This window comes from Hipposideros armiger, unplaced genomic scaffold (assembly GCF_001890085.2).
Source record: "Hipposideros armiger isolate ML-2016 unplaced genomic scaffold, ASM189008v1 scaffold_911, whole genome shotgun sequence".
In the NCBI taxonomy this organism is placed as follows: domain Eukaryota; kingdom Metazoa; phylum Chordata; class Mammalia; order Chiroptera; family Hipposideridae; genus Hipposideros; species Hipposideros armiger.
Genome location: NW_017732261.1, coordinates 659,101 through 682,555, shown reverse-complemented (window position 1 = coordinate 682,555; position 23,455 = coordinate 659,101). Strand labels below are relative to the sequence as shown.

The window sequence follows — 23,455 nt, the reverse complement described above, 5'->3', positions numbered from 1 at the left end:
TGAATTATAGGAAAAAAATAATTAGAAATTTTGGAATTGAAAAGTACAACAACCAAAATGAAAAATTCACTAAAGAGGCTCAACAGTAGATTTGAACTGACAGAAGAAAGAATCAGTGAAGTTGAACACAGGTTTATTGAGGTTATCCAGTATGAGCAACAGAGGAAAAAAAAAATGAAAAGACTTAGAGAGCTGTGAAAAACCATCAACTGTATCAACACACCCATAAAAGGAGTTCTAAAAGAAGAGGAGAGAGAAAGACACAGAAAGAAAATTTGAAAACATAATGGCTGGAAATTTTCCAACTTTGATGAAAAATACTCATAAGGATGTACAAGAAGCTCAACAAACTCCAGGTAAGAAAAACTGAGAGATCTACATCTAGATACATCATAGTCAAACTATCCAAAGTTAAAGACAAAGAATCTTGAAAGCAGCAAGAAAGAAGCAGCTCATTACATACAAGGGAGCCTCAATAGGATACAGATGAGTCTCATCATAAATCATTGAGTCCAAGTTAATGAGAATAAATGTTCAAAATGCTGAAAGAAAAAAAATGTATCACCAATGCTAAACTCAGCAAAATTATCCTTCAAAAATGAAGGAGAAATTAAGACAAAAGCAAAGAATAACAATTCAACCATAATAGTCGAAGACTTACATTCCTACTTTGAATAATAGATACTCAGTAGGTGTGAATAACATTACAAACCAATTAGACCAAAAAGATACCCATAAACACTCCACAGAACACTAGAATACACATTCTTCCAAAGGCACATTGAACAATTTTTGTGGTAGATAACGTGTTAGGCCATAATATATTTTTTTTTAAAACTGAATTCATATAAAATGTTCTCTGACCACAGTGTAATATAATAAAATTAGAAATGATTATCTAAGGAAAATTTGGGAAATTCACAATGATGTGGTAGAACTTTTTAAATCTATAAATAACCAATGAATCAAAAAGGAAGTGAGAAAGGAAATTAGAAATTAAGAAGAATGAAAATAAAAATGCAACAAACCAAAATTAATGGGATCCAGCCAACATGGTGATTAGGGGGAAATTTATAACTGTAATTGTATATTGAAGAAGAAGATAGACTTTAAATTAATAACCTAATCTTTCACTTTATGACTAGAAGAGGAGAAAATTGAATGCAAACCAATTAGAAGGAAGGAATTGTAAAGATTAGAGTGGAAATAAGTGAAATAGAGAATAGAAAAAAATAGACAAAATCAAGGAAACCAAAAGTTGGTTCTTTAAAAAAGTCAACAAATTTGATAAACCTTCAGGTAGATTAACTAAGGAAAACAGAGAGAAGACTCAAATTATTAAAAGTCAAGAATTAAACAGGGGACATTACTAGCAACCTTATAAAATCCACACTCTTATTTATCTTTTTTATGTGCTGAGGTATATTGCACACAGAAGATAGTCTATATATATATATTTGATGATTTATTAGATTGATTTAAAAACTAAAAGAAATCTTTCAAAAACTATTAAAAACATTATTCTCCACTGTCAATAACTCCAGTGCTTCTAGCAGATATTATAGGTCTGAGTAGGACTAAGGAACTATTCATTTTACCTGGTTGTTAGGCAGCTACTGAGCCCAGCATCTGGAAATGCAGAATATATTTAATTTATTGACTCTTGTTCAAAGACACAGTGAACTGCCCAGCATACTTTAATTATGTTTAGTTTTATTGCTCCATGGAGAACATTTTGTCATTGATTGCCTATTTTGGATTATCAAGAAATGAATATAATTAATGCTAAGCCTATTTTATGATATCAATATGAATTTGGAATATATAAAACCATTAATTCAACATATGCATCTAAACAGATATAATAAAAATGAACATTAAGGAGGGGTTACTGTGCACATTTTGAGCAGTCAAATAGGTTAAGTAATTATGAGAAAAATCAAAGGGTGCCTGAGACTTCAATGGGTAGCTAACATTAAATCGCAAAAAGATAAACTGTTGACAAATCATTAGTGCTGACAATTTCTTACCCTCTTCTTCCAACATGTAATTATACAAGTACCACACTATTTTTTGAAGGAAAAAGTGAAATTCTGAGGTACCAATAATTTATTGTGAAATTCTTTTTACCTAGGGGATTGCTCTTTTTCTTTTTAAACCAAATATTCATTTGCGTGTTTTTTACAATACAGATAGTGGCTTTAGAAATTAAGCAATTCAAATTCATAGTCAAGAAGCACTTCGATGTGTTATAGTTTTACTATGTCACCAGAATCATTTTTAAGGCTTTTTCAGATTATTTGCATCTATAACAATTCAATTGATAATCAGATTTTTAGTTTTGTATGTAGACATGTGAGTACTTCAACCATTTGCATCTTTCCAGGGTAAGTTTCTCCTTTGATTAAAAAATTAAAAAAAAAAATGGGCCAGCCGAGTGGCGCGATGGTTCTGGCTTGGGACGCCAGAGGGCCCCAGTTCAGATCCCACATAAGAGGGCCAGTGACACTGCCCTCTACAGCTAAGATGCTGAACAACAGCTCAACCTGGAGCTGGGCTGCTTTGAGTCGCTAGCCACGGCATAGGCTGCAGCCCCTGTGGCAGTGGGTTGCCATGGGCTACAGTGTGTAGCCAGCAACCAGCATGAGTGGCCAGCAGCCACAGTGAGCACCGTCCAGAAGCCGGTGACTGATCTGCCTCGCCCGGGAAGAGCACAATGATGGTGCCAACTTGGGCCAGTGAAGCAACGTCCTCCACAACTAGACTAAAGACCAAAAAAGGAGAGCAACTTGTCTGTTCCCCTTCCCCCAATTCCCCAATAAAAATCTTAAAAAAAAAAAATTAGAAATGGCCATAGACACTTAAGACACTAATACATCCAGTAATAAAGCACTAAAGCACTGTTTTATTTTGTCTTATTTGGAAAAGTAAACCAAAATTCTGTTTGTTAAGCCCTTGTTTCTAAAGTCTTCTTCCCTTCGAGAATGTATGTGTAGTAATTGGGCGAGGAATCTTTAAAATTGACATAGAACACCTTATCTACCACTCTGTGAGGCTACTTTGTCATAAGTTGTATATGAGTATGTCAAGGACAACACTATAATGTATAATTAGAAATAAACCAATTAATACTTGAATTATCACAGCATTCCCCTACTTTCCCTGGCTTCTGGCTGCTTATCAAGTGTTGACACTTGTATGCACCTTTGTTATATTTAATCAGATAGTATTATAAGCAGAGGGACTACTTAAGAAGTCAGAGACATTAAATGATGCTGTATTATAAGCAGCTTAGAGTCAAGAAGGTGGGGAGAGAAAAAAGAAGCCATGGGCTGACTTTGGGGCAACTGGGAATTGAGATTGGGAAAAATTATTCAGGAAACAGCTGCTATGTTAAGAAAATCGGGGTCGGGAGAAAATAATTCTCAAGATACTTGCTGTGCATTAAAATGCATTTATCTGTGAGAGATTGAGTACAGAACTGGAGTATTCTAATTACTTTTTCACTGCATGAACTGTAATTCTTTGAATTTAACGTCTCACTGAATTTCCGCCCCGCAGGGCCCTTGGATTTATTCAGATTACACACTCACACATGCACACGCACACATACACATTCGATATGCACACACACACTCATACATGCACATGGGTTAATATGTTTATTCAGCCATGATAAATATAAAATCTCAGAAAATTGTGTTTATGGGTGTATTTCCTTAGCACATGTTAGCTGTGTTATTGAAATGGCTCTCTTCAGCCTCTAATTACCAAGACAGCTGTCATTTGAGCACATATCTACCTAGACGGCCTCATTCATTGTGTCAGTAGCATCCCCCATTACATGAGCAAAGGCCAGTTGATTCAGAAAGATGCCATCTGACTTTCATAGAACAATCTGGAGAACACAGTGTGGGCCAAGACTAGACTGCATTTCGCAGACTCTTTCTAGGCATGCCAACTGTATAATGGATTTTAGCGGTGTTTTTTGTAATATACTTCTGGTAGATATGAAATCCTTTCATTTCTGAGCTTTGAGTTTGTGGGTCAGTTAGCTGGGAGGAGTAGCTATAATGAAAGCTGGCTGAATTTTCTTTGGTTCTCTCTTTCTTCTTCTAACTTACTTTGAGAGTGTTGGCAGTACCCATCCACCAAAAAACACGTATGGAATTGGTTTGTATTCAGTTGTATTAAGAACTCTGTTGAGAACTCCTAAATATCATGAGGCATACATTGAGTTCTATTGTAACTCTTCTCCTTTATTGCATGGGGTTTCTCAAACCAAAGACTGATTACTTTCTAAATTACATATTTGACAGTAAAGTTGAATAGCTTTATAGCCTCCTCTTCACCATGTAACAGTAGAAATAATGGGTAACATTTATCAGAATGGGCATCTTCCCATACTGCCAATAGAATGGTAAATAGGTGTCACCTTCCTTGTGGGGCAAATGTCTGCATGATTCAGTGCTTCAAAATTACCTTTACCATTTGTCTCAACTATTCCACTTTTAAAAATTTATTACAAAATAAAAATACTAATACTGTACACAGTGATATATAGATAAGATGCTAACCAGAGGATGATTTGTAATGGTTTAAAAAAAAAAAGGAAATACCTAAATATCCAGTACTTATTAAATAGATCCTAGTAGACTGTAGTACATTCCTACAAAGATATGCTACGTAACCGTTAAACTTATGCTATGTGATGTCATTTTTTATTGTTCATGTAAAATGTTCAACATATATTAATGGTAAAGACGGACACAAAATAGTGTTATAGATATTTCTATTATCTAATTTTCTTCTTTGTATTTTAAACATTTTTATTATGAATAATATAGCAGGCAACTCTAGTTAAGCAAATGAAAATTTATTGTAATAATGAGAGCTAGCTTGAGATTGGTCTGGAACTATGAATTGGAAGGGGCCTGGAAACTAGGACTAGAGTAGAAGGAACAGTCTTAATTAGCACAGCATCACCTCTGCTGCTTCTGCTGTTGTAAAATGAACTCCACACTTCCTCACATCCTGTATCACTCAAGATTAAAGGCCCTGCATAAAGGGTATCATTATCCTAATTGATGCCCTTTTCCAGGCTCTGACAGTTTAGGAAAAATAAGGAATCTGAGACTTTTCCACTTGCCACTGTGGAAATGAGATACAGTAAGTAGGGATTACCTTTTCAATAACATTTTAGGGAGTAGGAATAAACTAATTTCCCCAGAGAAATTCAGAGTTGAAAGAATAGATACCTGACATTGCCCCATATGTTATATGTCCTTCACAATATTTGATCTTGAGAATAAAAAGTTATACTAAAAAAAAAGGAAAAGGTACAAATTATTACACATCTACAGTGAGTACAGCACTGTTAATTCCATGGGGGGGCCAAATAGGAGAATTACATTGTGTTTATCTTTCAAAAAGAAACATCAATTTAAAAGTCTACTATAGCAGGAGGGAGAAATTATTTCCCCTTATACAGGAAAACAGGATACACATTGTAATATCATTTATCGGTATCTATCTGTTTATCTCAGGAGATCCACTACTTCCTCTCTTGCAATTCATCTCAGAACTTGGAAAATAAATCCTCAGTGTGTCTGTCATTGTTGATAATAACATCTCCGAAGAACCCTGTTAAGCTCTATCATTGTAACTCTTGATTTGGAAGGAAAATCATGTTTATGGAAGCCATATAAGACAATTGAAAGAAATGTAGTGTCACTAACATCATTTGAAAATAGCCCTAAAATATTTTCACCATCTGCTGTGTTACAGAGACCATGAGGTATTCTCCAAGAAGATCCTCTAAATTCGACCTTGAGAACCCTAGTCCATCTGCTCTGAATTAAAACTAAACAAGTTATTATCTGGGTACTTGGTTCAGAGCCAGTATTTCTATAGGGCACTACTGAAAGGTTGATGTGATTTGAGATGGCTTTTTTTGTCATTGGGTTTGATGAAATATGGTTAAGAATATAATTGTAGGTGGAGTAGAAGTGAGAATTTGAGTGTGAAATGAATCTTCATATTTTTGCTTGTCTTTTGTCCTGCTTAACTGTAATATGATCATGAAAACTATGCAGCTAAGTAAAGCCTATCACCAATTAGTGTGTATTTGCTGTGAGCATTGATTGAAAAGCTTGGAATGAGGCTTATTTTTAAGTGTCCTGTTGTTTGAGTCTCTAAAACTGCCGAGATGTATATATTTTCAAATATAGAGAGCTTCTAACAATTTATATGTTTTTTATTTTTAATTTACCACCTTCTGTTTTAGAAATAGTTATTTTTCCCTGAAACCCTTTTATGTTAGAATGTATGGAAGCCAAATTTTAATCATCTAATTATGTTCACTATTATCACTTTGCATTTCCAATTTAGAGAAATCTGATATAACTGATTCTCAGAGGTCTGTGGCTAAAATTGTTGCCTACCCAGGAGCTAGCTCTGATATGTTCATGGATTGGGCTGAGATCCTTTGTTCTCAGGGAAGGTGCGACTTTCCTCATCCCAGGAGATAAATCATGATTACTTTAAGCCAGTCATGGTGACTTCATTCCCCCTTTCTAGTGATGTATTTTGGAATTGACATGTGATCTACTTCTAGTCAAGAGGCATAATGGGTGTTATTCTTGGTGGCTTCTGAAAGAGACTCTTACTAGATAGAAAGAGACAGGCTCCAGAAAAGAAGGGTCTATTTCTCCTGCATTTCATTCCATCTGTGTTTGGGAGGTTTTGCTATCTGAAGCTAAAACATCTATCTTAAAACCATGAGGTAAAAGCTAGTAGGAAAAAAAATGAGAATAAATGACAGAAAGATAGAAAGCATTTGAGATCCTAATGGCATGCTTGAATCACTATGCAAAACCCTAGAACTGCCAACCTTCAGAGTTCTTATTACATAAGATAATCAAATATTTTCATTAATCAAGCCATAATAAGTTGAGTTTTCTTTGTTTTGAGGTTGAATTCACCCTAACAAATATACATCCTAAATATAAACTGAATCATAATACCAGTGGTCTTCAATTTTCATGTTTGACCTTCTCATAATTTATACTTTGATACCCTTGTGTTGATTTCCACATTCTTAATTCAACTTTTTATACTTCAGGTGACAAATATTTCTAGCTATTATTCCTTTCACCCAACAATTTAAGTAGGGTAAGCATTTTTACACATCTATACTAGTATAATTATTTGAAAATTTATTATATTTCCTTCAGTTTACAAAAAAAATGAGTAGAAATCAGAAAAATGAAAGCATGAGAAATATCTTGTGAATAGAAATGTTGATTGCATAAGCTTAACATAATTGAGATAAACATGAAATAATTAGATGTGCCAAAATACAATGCACATTTCACTTTTATGTCTATTGGACTAAATATAGTTTACTGTGTGTTCAATGTAATATGTATTATGAAATATTGGCTCATGTATTCAAAGATGTATTTAAACTCAAGGAGTAAGTAGGTACTTGATGATTCTATTTAGCTGCCTAAAATTGGAACTCCCCACCTGTTCATTATTTCAACAGAAAGCTGCTGAACATTCATTACATGCATAGGTGTTGAGGTAACAACCAACATAAAATATGGTCTTTCTTTTCCTAGAACTTGTAACCTAGTGGAGCATATAAACTCTGTATGGAATAGTACACACACACACACACACACACACACACACACACACACACATACACACATACCAAGGGTGCCAAAAAAAATGTATACACATTTTAAACAAGACAAAAACTATTAAAATTGTAGTACTTAATATATACCAATAACTAAAGATGAATACAAATCACATTTGACTTCTGCAATTACAAGAGGTGCTCAAAGTGGTTACCATCAGCATCCAGACACTTCTGAATATGGTGAACTACTGCTTCAGCAACGCTGACGAAAGTGTCCAGTTGTATACATTTTTTGCACCCCCAGTGTGTGTGTGTGTGTGTGTGTGTGTGTGTGTGTGTGTGTGTATTATATATAGAATAGATATGAGGTCAGACAATTAAGTTCGCTAACTTTCCACTGTGCACTTACATGATGAATTGAACCTCAATACAAAGAAATCTCAATTTATTATGGCTTGATCAATGAAAATATTTGATATTTTTGTATATATTTATATATGTAGAATGGAATACATTTACATATATTTTACAGAATTCTCTGTCTGGGTGTTATGAAGAATTGTGCATTAATGTCATTACTGTAGGAACAGGCCTTGCCTAGTTCTGTGTGAATCTGTGAAGGCTTCTCTGAAGAAGTGGTATTTAAACTGAGATCAAAAGGGTGATTAATAATAAGACCAGAAGAAGGGAGTTAAGAAAAGAAAATCTATTCCAGAATGAGGGAACAGATGTGAAAGCTCTGAGATAGCTAAGGACCCAGAAGAAACCTTATTTATCTAAAAAATCTGAAAAGAAAGGAGAGAGTGGTGCCAGATGGGGAAAGAGGGGCAGGCAGGGCCAGGACCATACAAGGACTTAATATGTCTAAACACAAATGGGAACACAGAAGGGATGCAGTGTCACAATTTTGGGGTTTTTTTTTAGATTTTTATTGGGGAATTGGGGGGAAGGGAACAGTGCTGGGGAATTGGGGGAAGGGGAACAGACAAGTTGCTGTCGTTTTGTTCTTCAGTCTAGTTGTGGAGGACGTTGCTTCACTGGCCCAAGTTGGCACCATCATTGCGCTCTTCCTGGGCGAGGCAGATCAGTCGCTGGCTTCTGGATGGCCGCTCACTGCGGCTGCTGGCCGCTCACGCTGGCTGCTGGCTACACACGGTAGCCCATGGCAACCCACTGCCACAGGGGCTGCAGCCTACGCCGTCGCCGGCGACTCACGGCAGCCCAGCTCCAGGTTGAGCTGTTGTTCAGCATCTTAGCTGTAGAGGGCAGTGTCACTGGCCCTCATATGTGGGATCCGAACCGGGGCCCTCTGGCGTCCCAAGCCAGTTCTTAATCATCGCGCCACTCGGCCGGCCCTCACAATTTTGTTTTTAAAAGACTCTCTGAAGTATTATGTAAAATGAATTGGAGAGGAGCAATAAGAGTAGAAGAAGAAGACATGAGATACCTGAGGTAGTCCTCACAAAAGATGAAAGTGTGGAAAACATGGAGGCAGGGAAAAGTGAACAGGTTGAAGAGGCATTTAGGAAATACAGTTGAAAGACTTGATCTTTAAAGGAATGAACACATAATTTATTGCGTGGCGTAAATTTTAAAATAAAAATGAATAATCAAATCCCAGTTAACAGGCATTAACAGGGGCTGTCCTAGGCACACGAGCATGTATGATTACGTTGAACAGAAGAGTTGGTGGAGAACAAGGAAGAATCAAAAGCAGCAGCAACATGTACATTTCTGACAACAATTAACTTTGGTCTGGTCAATCTCAGGAGCCAGTTAAATTCTTACATTGACTGTTAATTTATGGAAGAGAAGACATTGGACTCCAGTAGCTCATTTTCCTGGTATTTTGGCATCTCCTGCTAAGACTCGCCCGAAGGGTTTAATTCTTCAAGACAAATGCATGGTGTTTATAAGATTTTAGATGACATGAGCAAGCCCTTTTTGTGTAGAGCTTGTCTCTTAGACCTTGTTTTGTGTGTGTCTGACTCTGCTACAGAGAAGGAGTCTGTGTCATTTGCATTACTGATTCTTTTACCTAGGAGTGGCTGTCATTTAGGGGTCAAATTAAAGAGCATTCAATCAGAACAGTGACAACTATACAGCCTAGCCTTTAGCCAGCATCCTCTCTAGAGATTTATAGGGTGGCTTCTAAGAGGTTCACTTAATTACATAGTTTTAGAATGCGTTCCTGCCTTTGTATACTGTCAAGAATTACATGTGGTTGGCCTGTCATGCAAAGACTTTACTGCTATTTCAAATATTTCTCTCTTATCTCTGTCTGGTCTCCTATAAATAATAACACTCTGGTAATTGCACTCAAAAATACTTTTTCCTCTTATTCTGCACTCAAAAATACCTTTCCCCTTTATTCTCTCACCTATTTCCAGATAATTAATTTATTTTTAGACCAACTAGTTTTATTTTTGTGTTTGGATTTTTTTTTTCAGTAATAGTGTCTTCTAGCAATATTCCCTAATTGTTGATATCATCAGGTTCTATGATTTAACTATCTTATACACCAACTGTATAATAGTCTTTACTACCAGAAATTAGAAAGGCAAACTTATTTTAAAAGACAGTTAATATTGAAATATATATATTAAAACCAATTAACTAAAAATAATTTGAAAGGTACTTGTGCTTTGGGAAGAAAGTGGCAATAACAGCCTTCTATCTGCCAAGGAACATGCTAAAACTGATACAATAGAAAAGATTTCCAGTTAAATAGCAGATGATTCATTTTCTTGATTACTTTGGAGCAGTCATATTTTTCCAAGTTTGTATAGAAACACTTAGCCTTTCTGTTATTATATATGGAGATACTTTTTCAAGGAGATAATTAACCCATGTTATAATAAAAATAATATTAAAGTACATTATACTGCAAGGTCTTCATATTGTTCTAAATCACACACAAAAATTTATTTATTCATTCATTCAATATGTTTGAGTACCTTCTATGTGTCAGACACCATGTTAAGCATTAGAGAAACAAAGATGGGCAAGATACTTTTCCTGCCCCTGCAAGCTTCCAGTCTATTATAAACAATTAGATACAAAGAAGTGTTGTACATGTTCTAAGCACAAGTACAAAGGTTTGTCTACTTTAGACTATATGGGTCAGAAATTAGCTGTATAGAAAAGTGATGCCTGGCAAGGTTAATGATAAATAGTTATTCCCACAAAGTGAAGGGGCCAGAATTAGTATATGAAGTGTGATCTAAAAATATGGTGAATGTTTACGTTTAAAAAAATTACAGTAAAAGATATATTGCCATTAATCCCTCTCAAAATACTCCCCCCTACTTTGAACACTCTTATCCTATCGTTCTTGCCACTTTCTGAAGCAGTTCTGGAAGTCCTCTTTCATGAGTGTCTTTGTGCTGTCGTGGCTGCCTTGATGTCCTGAATTGGTTCAAAACCTTTTCCTTTCATGATCATTTTGACTTTGGGAAGAGCCAGAAGTCACACGGGGCGAGATCCAGTGAATAAGGTAGATGAGGATGCACCGTAATGTTTTTATGACAGAAATTGCTGTACCAGAAGCGATGTGTGACACAGAGCATTGTCATGATGGAGGATGAAATAAAGACACTCACAAAAGAGGACTTCCAGAGCTGCTTCAGAAAGTGGCAAGAACAATGGGCTAAGTGTGTTGGAAATGAGGGGGAGGATTTTGAGGGGGACTAATGGCAATGTGTCTTTTGCTGTAATAATTTTTTTTAATTTAAATATTTACATTTTTTTATTACACCTCATTGTTTTGTTGGGTATTGTTTGAGCTGATATACCAAAAAGACCTCCAAATTCAGTGTTTCAAAAAAAAAAAAAAGATGGCTTATTTCTCTCCCACAACACAATACAGAAATAGAAAGGTAGTCTAGCATACATGAGCAGCTCTGTTGCATAGTCCCTTTGGAGACCAGGTTTCATCTGTTTTGTGATTTCACCAACAGTAAGTGTTTTGTAGATCACATAGGCAGCAGATCCATATTGCTTTCCAAAGGAAGTGGGGTAAAGAGGAAGCAAAGAGCCAGTGCATTTTTTCACGAATATGATGTACTGAACGCATCACTTCTGCTTACATCCATTTGCTTGAACTTAGTAAAGTAGCCATGTCTAGCTAGTCTTGGAAATATAATCCCTAGCTGGATGACAATGTACCCAGCTGAAACCCAAGCACTGGAGACTTTTACTAATAGGGAGAATGGATTGTAGGGGGGCGAAATTAGTCTCTGTCACAACTGGGAAGAGAGTCTAATTGGAGCAAAACCCAAAAGTATAAATATGCTTATTCATAAATACTTATAATTATTCATGTATGATATATGGTAGTTTTTAAAACATTGGACATATACAGAGTAATTCTTTATGATTCAAACTTAAAATTAGTAGATAGGCATTTAAGCAAAGTACTTAATCATTCTTCCTTTAGGAAGATAAGTGAGTTCAGGATCCTGGGATCTGGTTCAGGCCTTTGGCTAAAACCAGCTCTGTGGTCTCATGTAAGTCACTGGACTTTGAGGCCTTAGATTTCTCTTCTCTAAACAGAGAGGTGTGAATAGCCACATGATCTCTTTTGTTTTATTCTCTGTACTAAAAGTCTTACAACTCAATATTTAATGCCATGCTCTACTAAAGTGAGAAATGTATGCCCAGAGAATTCTATCACTAGATTTTTTGCAGAATTTTTTCCTATAGTGTGATGGAATAGCTAGAAGTATTCTTTGTAGTACAAAGAGAACATTCCATGTAAATATTTTCCTGTATTGTATCATCTGTGACACTCATGCCGCTGGCTCAAAAAAGCAGATAATTTCTCATCAAAAGTGTCAAGACTGGTATTGTTTGTGCTACATACAAAAAATATGGATGCCTTTACTTGAGAACATAATTTGAAGTTTTTATGTATATTTTGGCCAGAAATCCAACCAAACATTAAACTAAATTTAAAATATAAAAATTTTCTTGGCAAAGGGCTACGTGGCAGGAAAGCAGTGGCTTAATAATAGTTATAGTACTTACTATTTCCTACTTTGACTTTGTTTTTAAAGCAGATCTAGATTGTTTACAGACATGGTTCCCTTATTAGTGAAGGCTTCGTTTGTGCTGGCTGTTTTTAAATTAAGAAGCAGGAGGAAGTGGAGATGGGTTAGTGTGGAGAGGTGTTTAGCATAGATGAATAGGCATGGTAATATTCTAAAGAAATTTCAGCGGTTCATTTTTGATGACAAATATTAAAATGACAGGCTAGCCTTATTGGGTCACTTATGTATTAAAAATAAGTAAATAAATAAACCATGGCCCCTCTTCTTTTCTAGTTTTCTCTTCAAGCTTTCTGATATTCACCATCTACTGATAAAGGGGCTTAACTAGCTGGAAGATTTTTGCCCAGAGGGGAAACATCTTTGGGCTGATGATGAATACCAGAGTGATTTATACTTTGCAAAGCAATCTTTCTTACAACATGAAAAACAATCACATATTTTGCTAAACTAACTGGAAGAAGCTATGCAGGTTTGATGAGACAACATATTCCTAAAAAAAAAAAAAGAAATATTTTGTAGCTGCAGTAAAATTTTAATTATACTGGCAATAATATGGGGTAACTGGAATCCAAAGGAATCATAAACCCAGTCACATATTGGTTGAAAACACAAGTTTTGGAAGAGCAGATTGTAAAAACTAAGTAGGTGAGCCATACAGCCTTGCATAAAAATGGGTGAAATGAAGCCAGGACAAAATGAGTTTTCTCAGTACACCCTATTGCTATTTTTGCAAATTACTTTTACATTTTTAGATTCAAGGTATTGTAGAATGATCCAGCTTGAGCCTTTTGCTTGGAATTCATCAGGCGGCGTAAGGAAAGCATCTTTAAGCATTAGGCATTATAAAATAAGCAAAGAAAATAGTCAAACCCTAATTGAACTTTACCAAGTTGTTTCTTTCTTTTAGGAGTTTGTGAATTGAGTTGGACTATATACTTGTTCTTATGAAGATGGGAATTAGCCTCACCAAAAGGTCAGAATAGCTATCTTTTCATTGCACTCATTGTTCATCCAACCCTTGTCAAAAAGTGTGTGAGGAGTGATAGGAAGAGCAGACAGCAGAAATGACGGAGAAAGGAGCCAGAAGGAGTTTCCTAACTGGAGAGTGGAACATGGGTACACATGGATTTTTTTAATGTTTTATCATAAATTTATGGATAGGTTTTTTAATAGATAATTTTTAGAGGAGCTTTGGGTTTCAGAAAAATTCAGCAGAAAGTACAGAGAACTTTCATCTGTTTCATTTTTCAAAAGAAGAGTTAATGTCAGCATTTCTAGTCAGTGATAACAAACTACCTTTGCATAGTTCTTTAGGTACTTGCCACAAGAACCACACTGTTTCCGTCATCCACCTGCAGTCTAACTGTGATGTTTGTATTTTTTCTTTTCGTGTTCCAATAGCAGAACTGGCCATGTGTGGACTGAGAGTATACGGTGATACAGTTGTGATCAACTGTGAGTCTTTAGTACTGGTTGTTTAAACATAGTCAATTGTGGACCTATAATTTGTGCTGTAGAGCTGTAACTAATCATGGGCCAAAGATATAGAGAAGCACAGTTATATTAAACCATGGGCCTATAGTGTAGGCTTTGCATTTGTAATTAATTGTGGGCCAATAATATTGCAGTTATAATCAAAGGTTATGAAATAGAAGCCAAGAAGAAGGGAGCTAACATTTTATGGGACATCTGGTGTGTGCCTCAAAGTGTCCCATGGACATTACCTGTTATTTAATTCTCACAGAAATACCATAAATTAGGTGTTGTAATTCCTATGATGAGAAAATGAGAGCTAAGGGATCTAAGGTTAACTAACTTCCCTGAAACCCCACATATGTAAGATGTGGGACAGGTATTGGAACTACAGTCTATTCTTTCCACACCATCAACCGTTCTACCCATGACCTCATTTGTCTAGTAATAGCAACTATGTAGCATTTCAGGCCAGTAGCAGACCTTCTTAATTGATCCTAAAACATATTTCTGTCCCCAACTTGGCCCTGAATTTCTTCTCTTCACTGTACTCTAGGTAGCCATTATCAGTTAACTAGGGTTGGCATATAAAGTAGAACCTATTTATCATCACTAATCTTAGTCCCAGTGCATAAATTCCATTTCTTTAATAATCCCTTGCCTTCATTAAATTTTCCGTTTTTCTCTTTTTCTTTTTTTTTAAAGGTTTTTATTGGGGAATTGGAGGATGGGAACAGCGCTGGGGAATTGGGGTAAGGGGAACAGACAAGTTGCTGTCATTCTTCAATCTAGTTGTGGAGGACGCCGCTTCACTGGTCCAAGTTGGCACCGTCATTGCGCTCTTCCCAGGCGAGGCAGATCAGTTGCCGGCTTCTGGACAGCCACTCATTGCGGCTGCTGGCCGCTCACACTGGCTGCTGGCCGCTCACGCTGGCTGCTGGCCGCTCACGCTGGCTGCTGGCTACATACGGTAGCCCATGGCAACCCACTGCCACAGGGGCTGCAGCCTACGCCATCGCCGGCGACTCATGGCAGCCCAGCTCCAGGTTGAGCTGTTGTTCAGCATCTTAGCTGTAGAGGGCAGTGTCACTGGCCCTCATATGTGGGATCCGAACCGGGGCCCTCTGGCATCCCAAGCCAGTTCTTAACCATCACGCCACTCGGACGGCCCCCTTTTTTCTCTTTTTCAATGTTACTTCACACAGACATCAATGCTAGTTTGAATAGGTCCTTATTTGGGTCTATGAACCTTTGATACTTGTTAGCCTGTGTGATCCTAAACACTAGAAGATTTGAAACTACAGTGTAACTCCACATATCACTACCAACACTTCTCCTTAACTTGTGTGACAAATAATTAATTTCTCTTAGTCACTTTTGAGTTTGAGTGTAGGAGGTGAGTATCACACAATGGACCACCTGAGAAGAAAAATAAAAGTTTTTCTAACACTCTTTAAGCAGCCCTGAAAGCACCCTTCCGAAGTGTCAACAACATATAATTTTGCTCTCAGTTCTATACTATGCCCAGCAACATCTTCCTGAATATCTACAATGGCACACGACCTCTTATTTCACGGATTCAAAAATGCAGTTTAGTATTACAGAATTGTATACTTGAAACCTATGTAATTTTACTAACCATTGTCACCTCAATAAATTTTAATGAAAAAAATAAATAACATAACATAAAAATGCAGTTTAGTCTCTGCATGAGCTCCCACCCACCTCAAATGAAAAGACAAGTATGTAACACCATTTGTAAGGAAGGCACCACTTAAAGGCTCCTGAAATCTGCAATCAGTCAATAGTGTGTGTGCGTTCCGGTAATCCTTGCCTGGGCTCAGCCATGTGACATTGCTTAAAACCCATCTCACATAGGAAGTCTAGAGCGACCACTGGTTTTAGAGTCCATAGAATACATTATTCTCCTTCTTTTAACTGTAGTTGTTATTTTATTTAAGCTCTTGTAAAGAAGAGACTCTCTTAAGTTAACTCCTGTAATGGGATTTGTTATATTCCCATAAAAGCCTGGAAACAGTTAAAGCATTCAGCCTCAGTCAGCCAGGAAATGCAGCAGAGTCACACCCCAGGAAGAACAGGACCTGTGGGCTGACAAGCCACAGAATTGTCATTCTTATGCTTCACCATTTCCTGGAGTCAGGTACTCTCTTGACCTTCTCCTTCTATGTAAATGAGCTATATCACCCTCTACTCTGTATTTTCAACTGACTCTTGACTTGTGCGTCCTTTTAATTTCTATGTTCTCATAACTTGGGCCTATACATGGCCTATGACAGCCGCCCCAGAAATTTTCTGCATTGTATATTTTTTCCTTTAAGCCTCAACTCCCTCTGTTCTCAACCCCTCATGTATCTTAATTTCCTGAGAGTGAGAATCTGATCTAACATGCAATTCGAAAGAAAATAAAAAGCATCCAAATATTTAGAGACCACTGCCAATATCACATTTACACAATTCCTTCCAGTCTATTTTTTAGAACACCTGTGCAAAGAAAAGATAATTATAAAATTGGGCCCATATTACATAGAGTTCCCCATTTTCATTTCACATTGTACCTTATATCTCTGGCAATTTCCAATGACATTAAATATTACTTAAAAATGTGTCTTTAATGGCTATATGTTGAAAACCTTAACTTCAACATTGTCTTGAAAACTTTCTGTGCTTTCCTTTCTTACACTTAGTAAGAGGTATTTTGGTTTTGTAATTTCATAGAGAGCAATTGCAATAGAAGCAGGAGCGAGTAAGGCCATTGATTTCTTCTCCTTGGTTCATCATGTTCCCTGATGAGTCCATCTTCTGCTGAAGGTGAAGTTCTCCAGCCACTGGTTGGGTCCCAGCAACCCCACATACATTACTGCATTAGATCCACAACATAGGATTGACCTATGCCATACATGAAATATTGATGACTTCCAATAAATTCACTGGTGAGCACAGGTAGACATATTAAATTTTAATTTAGAATCAGAGAGTTCAGAGTGAGCAACATGCTGCTTTGGCAGAACTGATTAGGTTCTTTGTACCAGGAGCAGTGGGGTTTTTTTTAGAGCATACAATTATGAAAACCCTGCCTCCCTTTTTGTTATATTTATGGAATTTTGTTGAAAGGTAAAACCATCTCATGGATTTACGTATAAGTTGTACTGATTGTTAAATATCACAGACATGAATATGAATAGTCTAATAATCAAAGTGCTTGCACAACACAGAAATTTGATTAGCTTAATTTTGCAGTCAGCTGAAGTTTAAACAAAAACATCTAAATTTGATTAAGATAACATTTATTAAGCACCGACTATCTCCCAGACACTCTGTTAGGTGCTGTTGTGCATAAGTCTCCTCTTATCTGTGGTTTCTCTTTCTGTGGTTTCAGTTACCCACAGTCAGCTGTAGTCTGAAAATATTAAATGGAAAATTCCAGAAGTAAACCATTCAGAAGTTTTAAATTGTGCACTGTTCTGAGTAGCATGATGACCTCTCACGAGTCCCGTTCCCTCTGGCGGGTGTGAATCATCCCTTTGTCCAAGGTATCCATGCTGTAGACGCTGCTGCTCTCCCCTGAGTCGGGAGATGTTAGTAGCTGTCTTGGTTATCAGATAGACTGTTGCAGTATCACAGTGCCTGTGTTCAAGTAATTATTATTTTACTACGAGTGGCTCCAAAGCACAGGGTAGTGATGCTAGCAACTCAGATATGCCAAAGAGAAGCCAGAAAATGCTTCCAATAAGCGAAAAGGTAGAAGTTCTCAACTTAAAGGCATTGTATCATCTCACATCATCACAAAAAGGGTGAGTACAATACCGGGGGGTGCCAAAAAAATGTATACAAGTGGACACTTTGGTCAACGTTGCTCAAGCAGTAGTTCACTGTAATCAGAAGTGTCTGGATGCTGATGGTAACCACTTTGAGCCCCTCTTGTAATTGCAGAAGCCAAACGTGACTAGTGTTCATCTTATGTTGTTAGTATATATTGAGTATTACAATTTTAATATAGTTTTCCTTTCTTGAAATGTGTATACTTTTTTTGGCACTCTCGGTACAACAAGCTATTATGAGAAACAGAGTGAGAGAGAGACAAAGAGAGAGAGAGAGAGAGGGAGAGAGACCATATTACATATTACATTTATTATAGTATATTGTTATGTTTTCTATTTTATTATTAAGAGTTATTATTAATCTCTTAATATATGTGATTTATAAATTAAACTTTGTCTTTGGTATGTATATATAGGAAAAACCATAGTATATACAGGGTTTGGTACGATCCAAAGTTTCAGGCATCCACGGGGGTCTTAGAATGTATCCCCATGGATAAGAGGGAACCACTGTGTTTTTCAGGGTACATTTCTCCCTGACTGCTCACAGCAATTACATATATCGAGTGTTGCTATTGTCCCAATTTTATAAAGGAAGACTCTGAGACTGAGAACTTATTTATGCACAACTATAAATGATAGGTTTTTAATTTTAACCTATGCTTTCTCATTCTGGGTCCATTCATTCACTCAAAAATATTTACTGAGCACCTATGACATGCCAGAGATAGTGCTGGACACTGGGAATGCAATGATGGCCAGACAAGGCCCATTCCTCGTGAGGTTATAGCCCAGTAGGGAGAACATATGTAAAAAATAAGGAAAAATAAGAAATGCAGAGAAAGACAAATACTGTATGGTACCACTTATATGTGAAATTTAAAAACGCCAAACTTATAGAAGCAGAGGCTAGAATTGTGGTTACTAGAGGCTGGGGGTTTGCAGAAATGGGGGAGAGGTGAGTCAAAGGGTACAAAGTGTCAGTTCGAAGATGAATAAGTTCTGGGGATCTAATAAACAGCACGGTGACTCTAGTTAATAACGCGTTATATACTTCAAAGTTGGTAAAAAACTAGATCATAAGTTTTCTCACCCCCAAAAAGAAATGATCACTGTGTGATGTGAGGGAGGTATTAACCACGGTGGTAATCAGGTAGTAATAAATTGCAGTAGATAAGGTTGTCAAATAAACAACCCCCACACCTTAAACTTACGCCGAGTTATATGTCAGTTATCTCTCAATGAAAAATAATTGTACTACAAAAGAAAACGGTAGGATTCTATGGGATTATTAACTATGAAAACTAACCAATTTTTTTCTCTATATTATAGATACCACCCATTCTTTCACTTTTTGTTGCTCATATTTATTGGGAACTTACTATAGGCAGGCACCATGTTACACCTTATGTGAGTTATTCATTCAATCCTCTCAACAACACTAAGAACTAAATACTATAATTATTTCCTATACTCATATATTCATAAAGGCATTTGGGGTTTAGAGAGGTAACTTATCCAGGGACGCAATGTGGAGCTGGGATTTGAACTCAGATTTGTCTAATTTCAAGACCCTATAGTCCACCCCAGTACTATTCAGGCATTAGTGTTTCATGTTCATTTTCCTAGTATTACATATTCATGACTTCTATATTTTTCCTTTTCTCCCTTTCTATTTTTCACCTACCCCTCCACCTTCATTTACTATCTATTCTTAAAGAAAAAGTGTGCTGACCTCTGCTCTAGCGCTATCTCTTTTGATCACTCAACTATAACACATTTTATTTGGTATAATGTATAATATTGGGAAAGCTGGAAATGACAAAATAAGTGTAAGCTAGAGGGTGAAAGTGTAACCCAGACTGCCTGTGGTTTCCCTCTTTGATGCTTTCTTAATTGGTAGGTAGGTACATAGCTAGTTCTTATTACCTGTATTTTCCCGTCTATATTGTGCTTTCCTGCTTTCCCAGAACCTAAACTTCTCACATATTTTGTCTAAAATTACCATGTTCCCCATATCTTCGGAGTTTTCCATTAAGTGGATTTGTTATCCTTGGAAAAGTGGTTCGTGTTTAAAGTAACCCTACTGCATACATCATTAATAAGATAGTCATTTCTTTTCCTATATGGCATACAAAACTCGACCTGTATCATCTGTAACATAAATCTCTGAGTTGCAATTGTACCCCAGGCCATTTTCCCCGTACCTCTGCCCTGTTGTTTTCTCAGTTTCTTTCCCATTCCCCATCCTCCATCCTTGTACTGCCCTTGTTTTTATGATTTCTGTTTTTCTCAAAAGTATGCGTTATATGAGAGATAAGCTACCATTTAAAGAAGTAGTTTTTCACTCTTGCTTGTATTTGATTCAAGTCTAAATGACAAGTTGTATTGGCGTCCCTCTCTGAGCAGAGACAATTTGCACAATTGCAGTCACCTGCCCACTCTTGGATTAGCAAACAACACAGGCAAAATGGAGACTCTGTCTCCCGGCTGCTTTCCCTGCCATCCCTGTGGCAGTGGCTCTTCAGACTTCAGTGCTTTACTATTCACATTTTTGTGGGGGATTTTTTTCTTCAGTTTTGCACTTTAATACACATGAGACCAGGTAGAAAGATGTGGATCAATTCTCAGGAACACAAAGAGTTGAGGACATGCTGCAGCATTAACACAAGCTTATGCTACACCTGCATACTCACTGAAATACACTGACTGAGAAAATAGTAAGTTAAAGCCAGAAGAGGTAACATTAGAAGAGAGAGCTGAGAGGAGTTGATAAGACGTGTGTAGGTCCACATCTAGATTGAGACAGCCGAAGGTCTGGCATCAGATTGCTAAAGATTTATTTCAAGTTAGTTTTCCCTTTGAGACTATCACAGGCTTACATATCTGAAAAAAACAGACATACCCAAACTTAAGGCAGTTTCTTAAATTTCCTGTTATTCATTTACTCTATATATTATTCTACCTTTTTTACCTTTAAAACAACATAAAGTGGTATACTACATTTAGATTTCCACAATACAAATTACAAAGCATTTTTTGGATATATGTCAGGATATTTTGGAGACCTTGGTCAGTGTTTTAAAACCACTAAGTTTCCCACTAAATATCTAACTCATGTAACAATTCCAAATCTCTAAATCATCTTTGAAGGTGGGGATTGTCCCATGTCATTTTTAAGGACAATTTCAGGCTTAAAATTCTGATTCTGTCTAAATAAAATACAGATAATCTCTGTTCTTATACTGCACACAATGTCAAGTAGCAGGAATTTAAAATATATTCTATGGGTTTGAAAAATAATGTTTAAGGACAGCACTAGATAAGATTTTTTTATTTAAACAACAGCAACAAAAACAAAACCAACTACCCCAGGAGAACCTCTCCAGATTTCTGAAATAATGTTACCTCTTTTGCGTATTGTTTGTATTTCCACTTCTTAGGAAGGAAACAGAGAGAAAAAACAATGGTCAGGAATATGAGCAGAAGGCAGAATTTAAACCTAGAAAACAATTTGTTTTGAAATTTAGTCCTGGGGGAAATATGGATTTGAAAGGAGTTGCATACTGTATTTTAATGGATACATAATTTTGACTCTGAAGTATTTTAATAAACTCTCACAAATAGTATGACATGTTATTCTTCATAATAATTACATGTACCATGACTTCTTTGTAATATCTAGTCATTAAATTAGCTGCCATTGCCAAGGTCATTATAATTAAGCTGAAAATGTTAAACAATGGCATTCACATTGCTCATCTACCCAATTAAAAGGAGAGGATTCTTAAACACTGGAAGGAGTGTCTTTGAGGAACTTCTCTCTCTGATACTCTGCAAGTATTGACCTGAATATCTGAATGCATTCTAATAGGCAGGAATTCTTGTAATACAAGATATTCAAAGATTATTTTCACCTTGAAGGGACACTTTCTTAGAGGTGCCTTTTCAATTATGACCATCTTGAATATTTTAAGTTAAGATTGAGGTCCTTTCAGAGATTTGGAGTTAATAGTGGCCTGTAAACTAATTCACTACAATGGGTACCTAAAATTCTTAAGAAAACAGTGTGCACTTGGTTTAATGCTCTGCTGTTGCTGTCTTGAAATTCTTAACAATTTGAGCATGAGGGTCAGTATTTTCATTTTACACAAGTAATTTGTACAAGTTATGAAGCCAGTCCTGACCATCTGTACACCACGTGAGCGGTGGTTGCCTGCCATGCTCCTGTCTTAGCGCCTTTGTCCGCTTCTCTTGTTGCTTGTTTCTCTCAGTCCCTTGGAGTCTCCTCTTCTCTCCTCTCTACACTATGGTTTACATTATCATGGCTCTGCTGCCTTTTCTCTATGTCTTCTGTATTTTCCCATAGTTTTTGTCTTTTTCTGGCATGTCACATTCCCACTCCCCAAGTGAGTGTGCTATTAGGAATATTAGGCCCTATATCCAAAAAGTACAGTTTTATCCATTTGGAATTATAAGAATAAATCCTAAAGCTATGACTTTCCAAAAGCCTGTGAAAAATCTTTAACACCAAAATAAATAAATAAATAAATAAATAAAAAGCTATATTGGCTCCAAAAAAGAGAGAAAGCTGTAATATCAAAATTATCAACTATTTAAAGAATATATTTAAAATTCAACAATGGTTAAATTTACTGTTCATAAAAAGTTCATGACATTTTGCAAGTAATTTTGCCAGATGTTTCTCACTGCTGAAGAGTTCCAAAGGAGGCATATTTATGATGAAAAATATGGGCAGTTGTAAATTCATAGAAAATGAACAAGATTATCTTTTTTAAAACTTAATATGCATATATTTTATATACTTTATATGATATGAGGTGGTTTGCTACCCAAATGAGTAGCAAAGTACATAGCACTTAAGTAGGTGTTAAACTAGCCTGGTGTCCCATACAACCATCCATTCTTGGGCAGTATTCTTATGATGGGCCACGTCATAGAGTTCTAGCTTCCCTCATGTCTAACTTATAGATGGGTAGATATGCATTAGGCTCCCATCCCTTGTGCAGTCCATTGTGTTTAAGATTTCTGCATGATTCCAAGCATGGTATGGTAATGACATTGAAAGTTCCACAGCTCGACCAGTACATTTTTCCCACTTACAAATTAATTCTAAATTTTTCTTTGTTGTTGCAAAATAGCAAAATAAATTGTATTATTAAATACTCAGTGCTTAACTGTGTTTTAGATTTTTTTCTTGATTTTCCTGAATTATTTTAAATGTACTTTATAGGAGATGTTTGCAATAAGGTATTTTATTTTATTTATTTTATTTTTTTTAAAGATTTTTATTGGGGAATTGGGGGATGGGAACAGCACTGGGAAATTGGGGTAAGGGAAACAGACAGTTGCTGTCCTTTTGTTCTTCAGTCTAGTTGTGGAGGACGTTGCTTCACTGGCCCAAGTTGGCACCATCATTG

The 23,455-nt window shown here is 36.4% G+C and overlaps 1 protein-coding gene across 1 annotated transcript in view; it reads left to right on the top strand.

The window, feature by feature from the left end:
* Nucleotides 1-286: 286 nt before the first annotated feature.
* Nucleotides 287-23,455, top strand: part of LOC109375201 (membrane-associated guanylate kinase, WW and PDZ domain-containing protein 2-like) — a gene marked incomplete at its 3' end in the record, with an annotated part of 606,766 nt that continues 583,597 nt past the window's right edge. The window contains exon 1 of the mRNA XM_019630437.1: nt 287-356. Within this exon, the coding sequence (XP_019485982.1) occupies nt 287-356 (70 nt within the window). The remainder of the gene's footprint in view (nt 357-23,455) is intronic.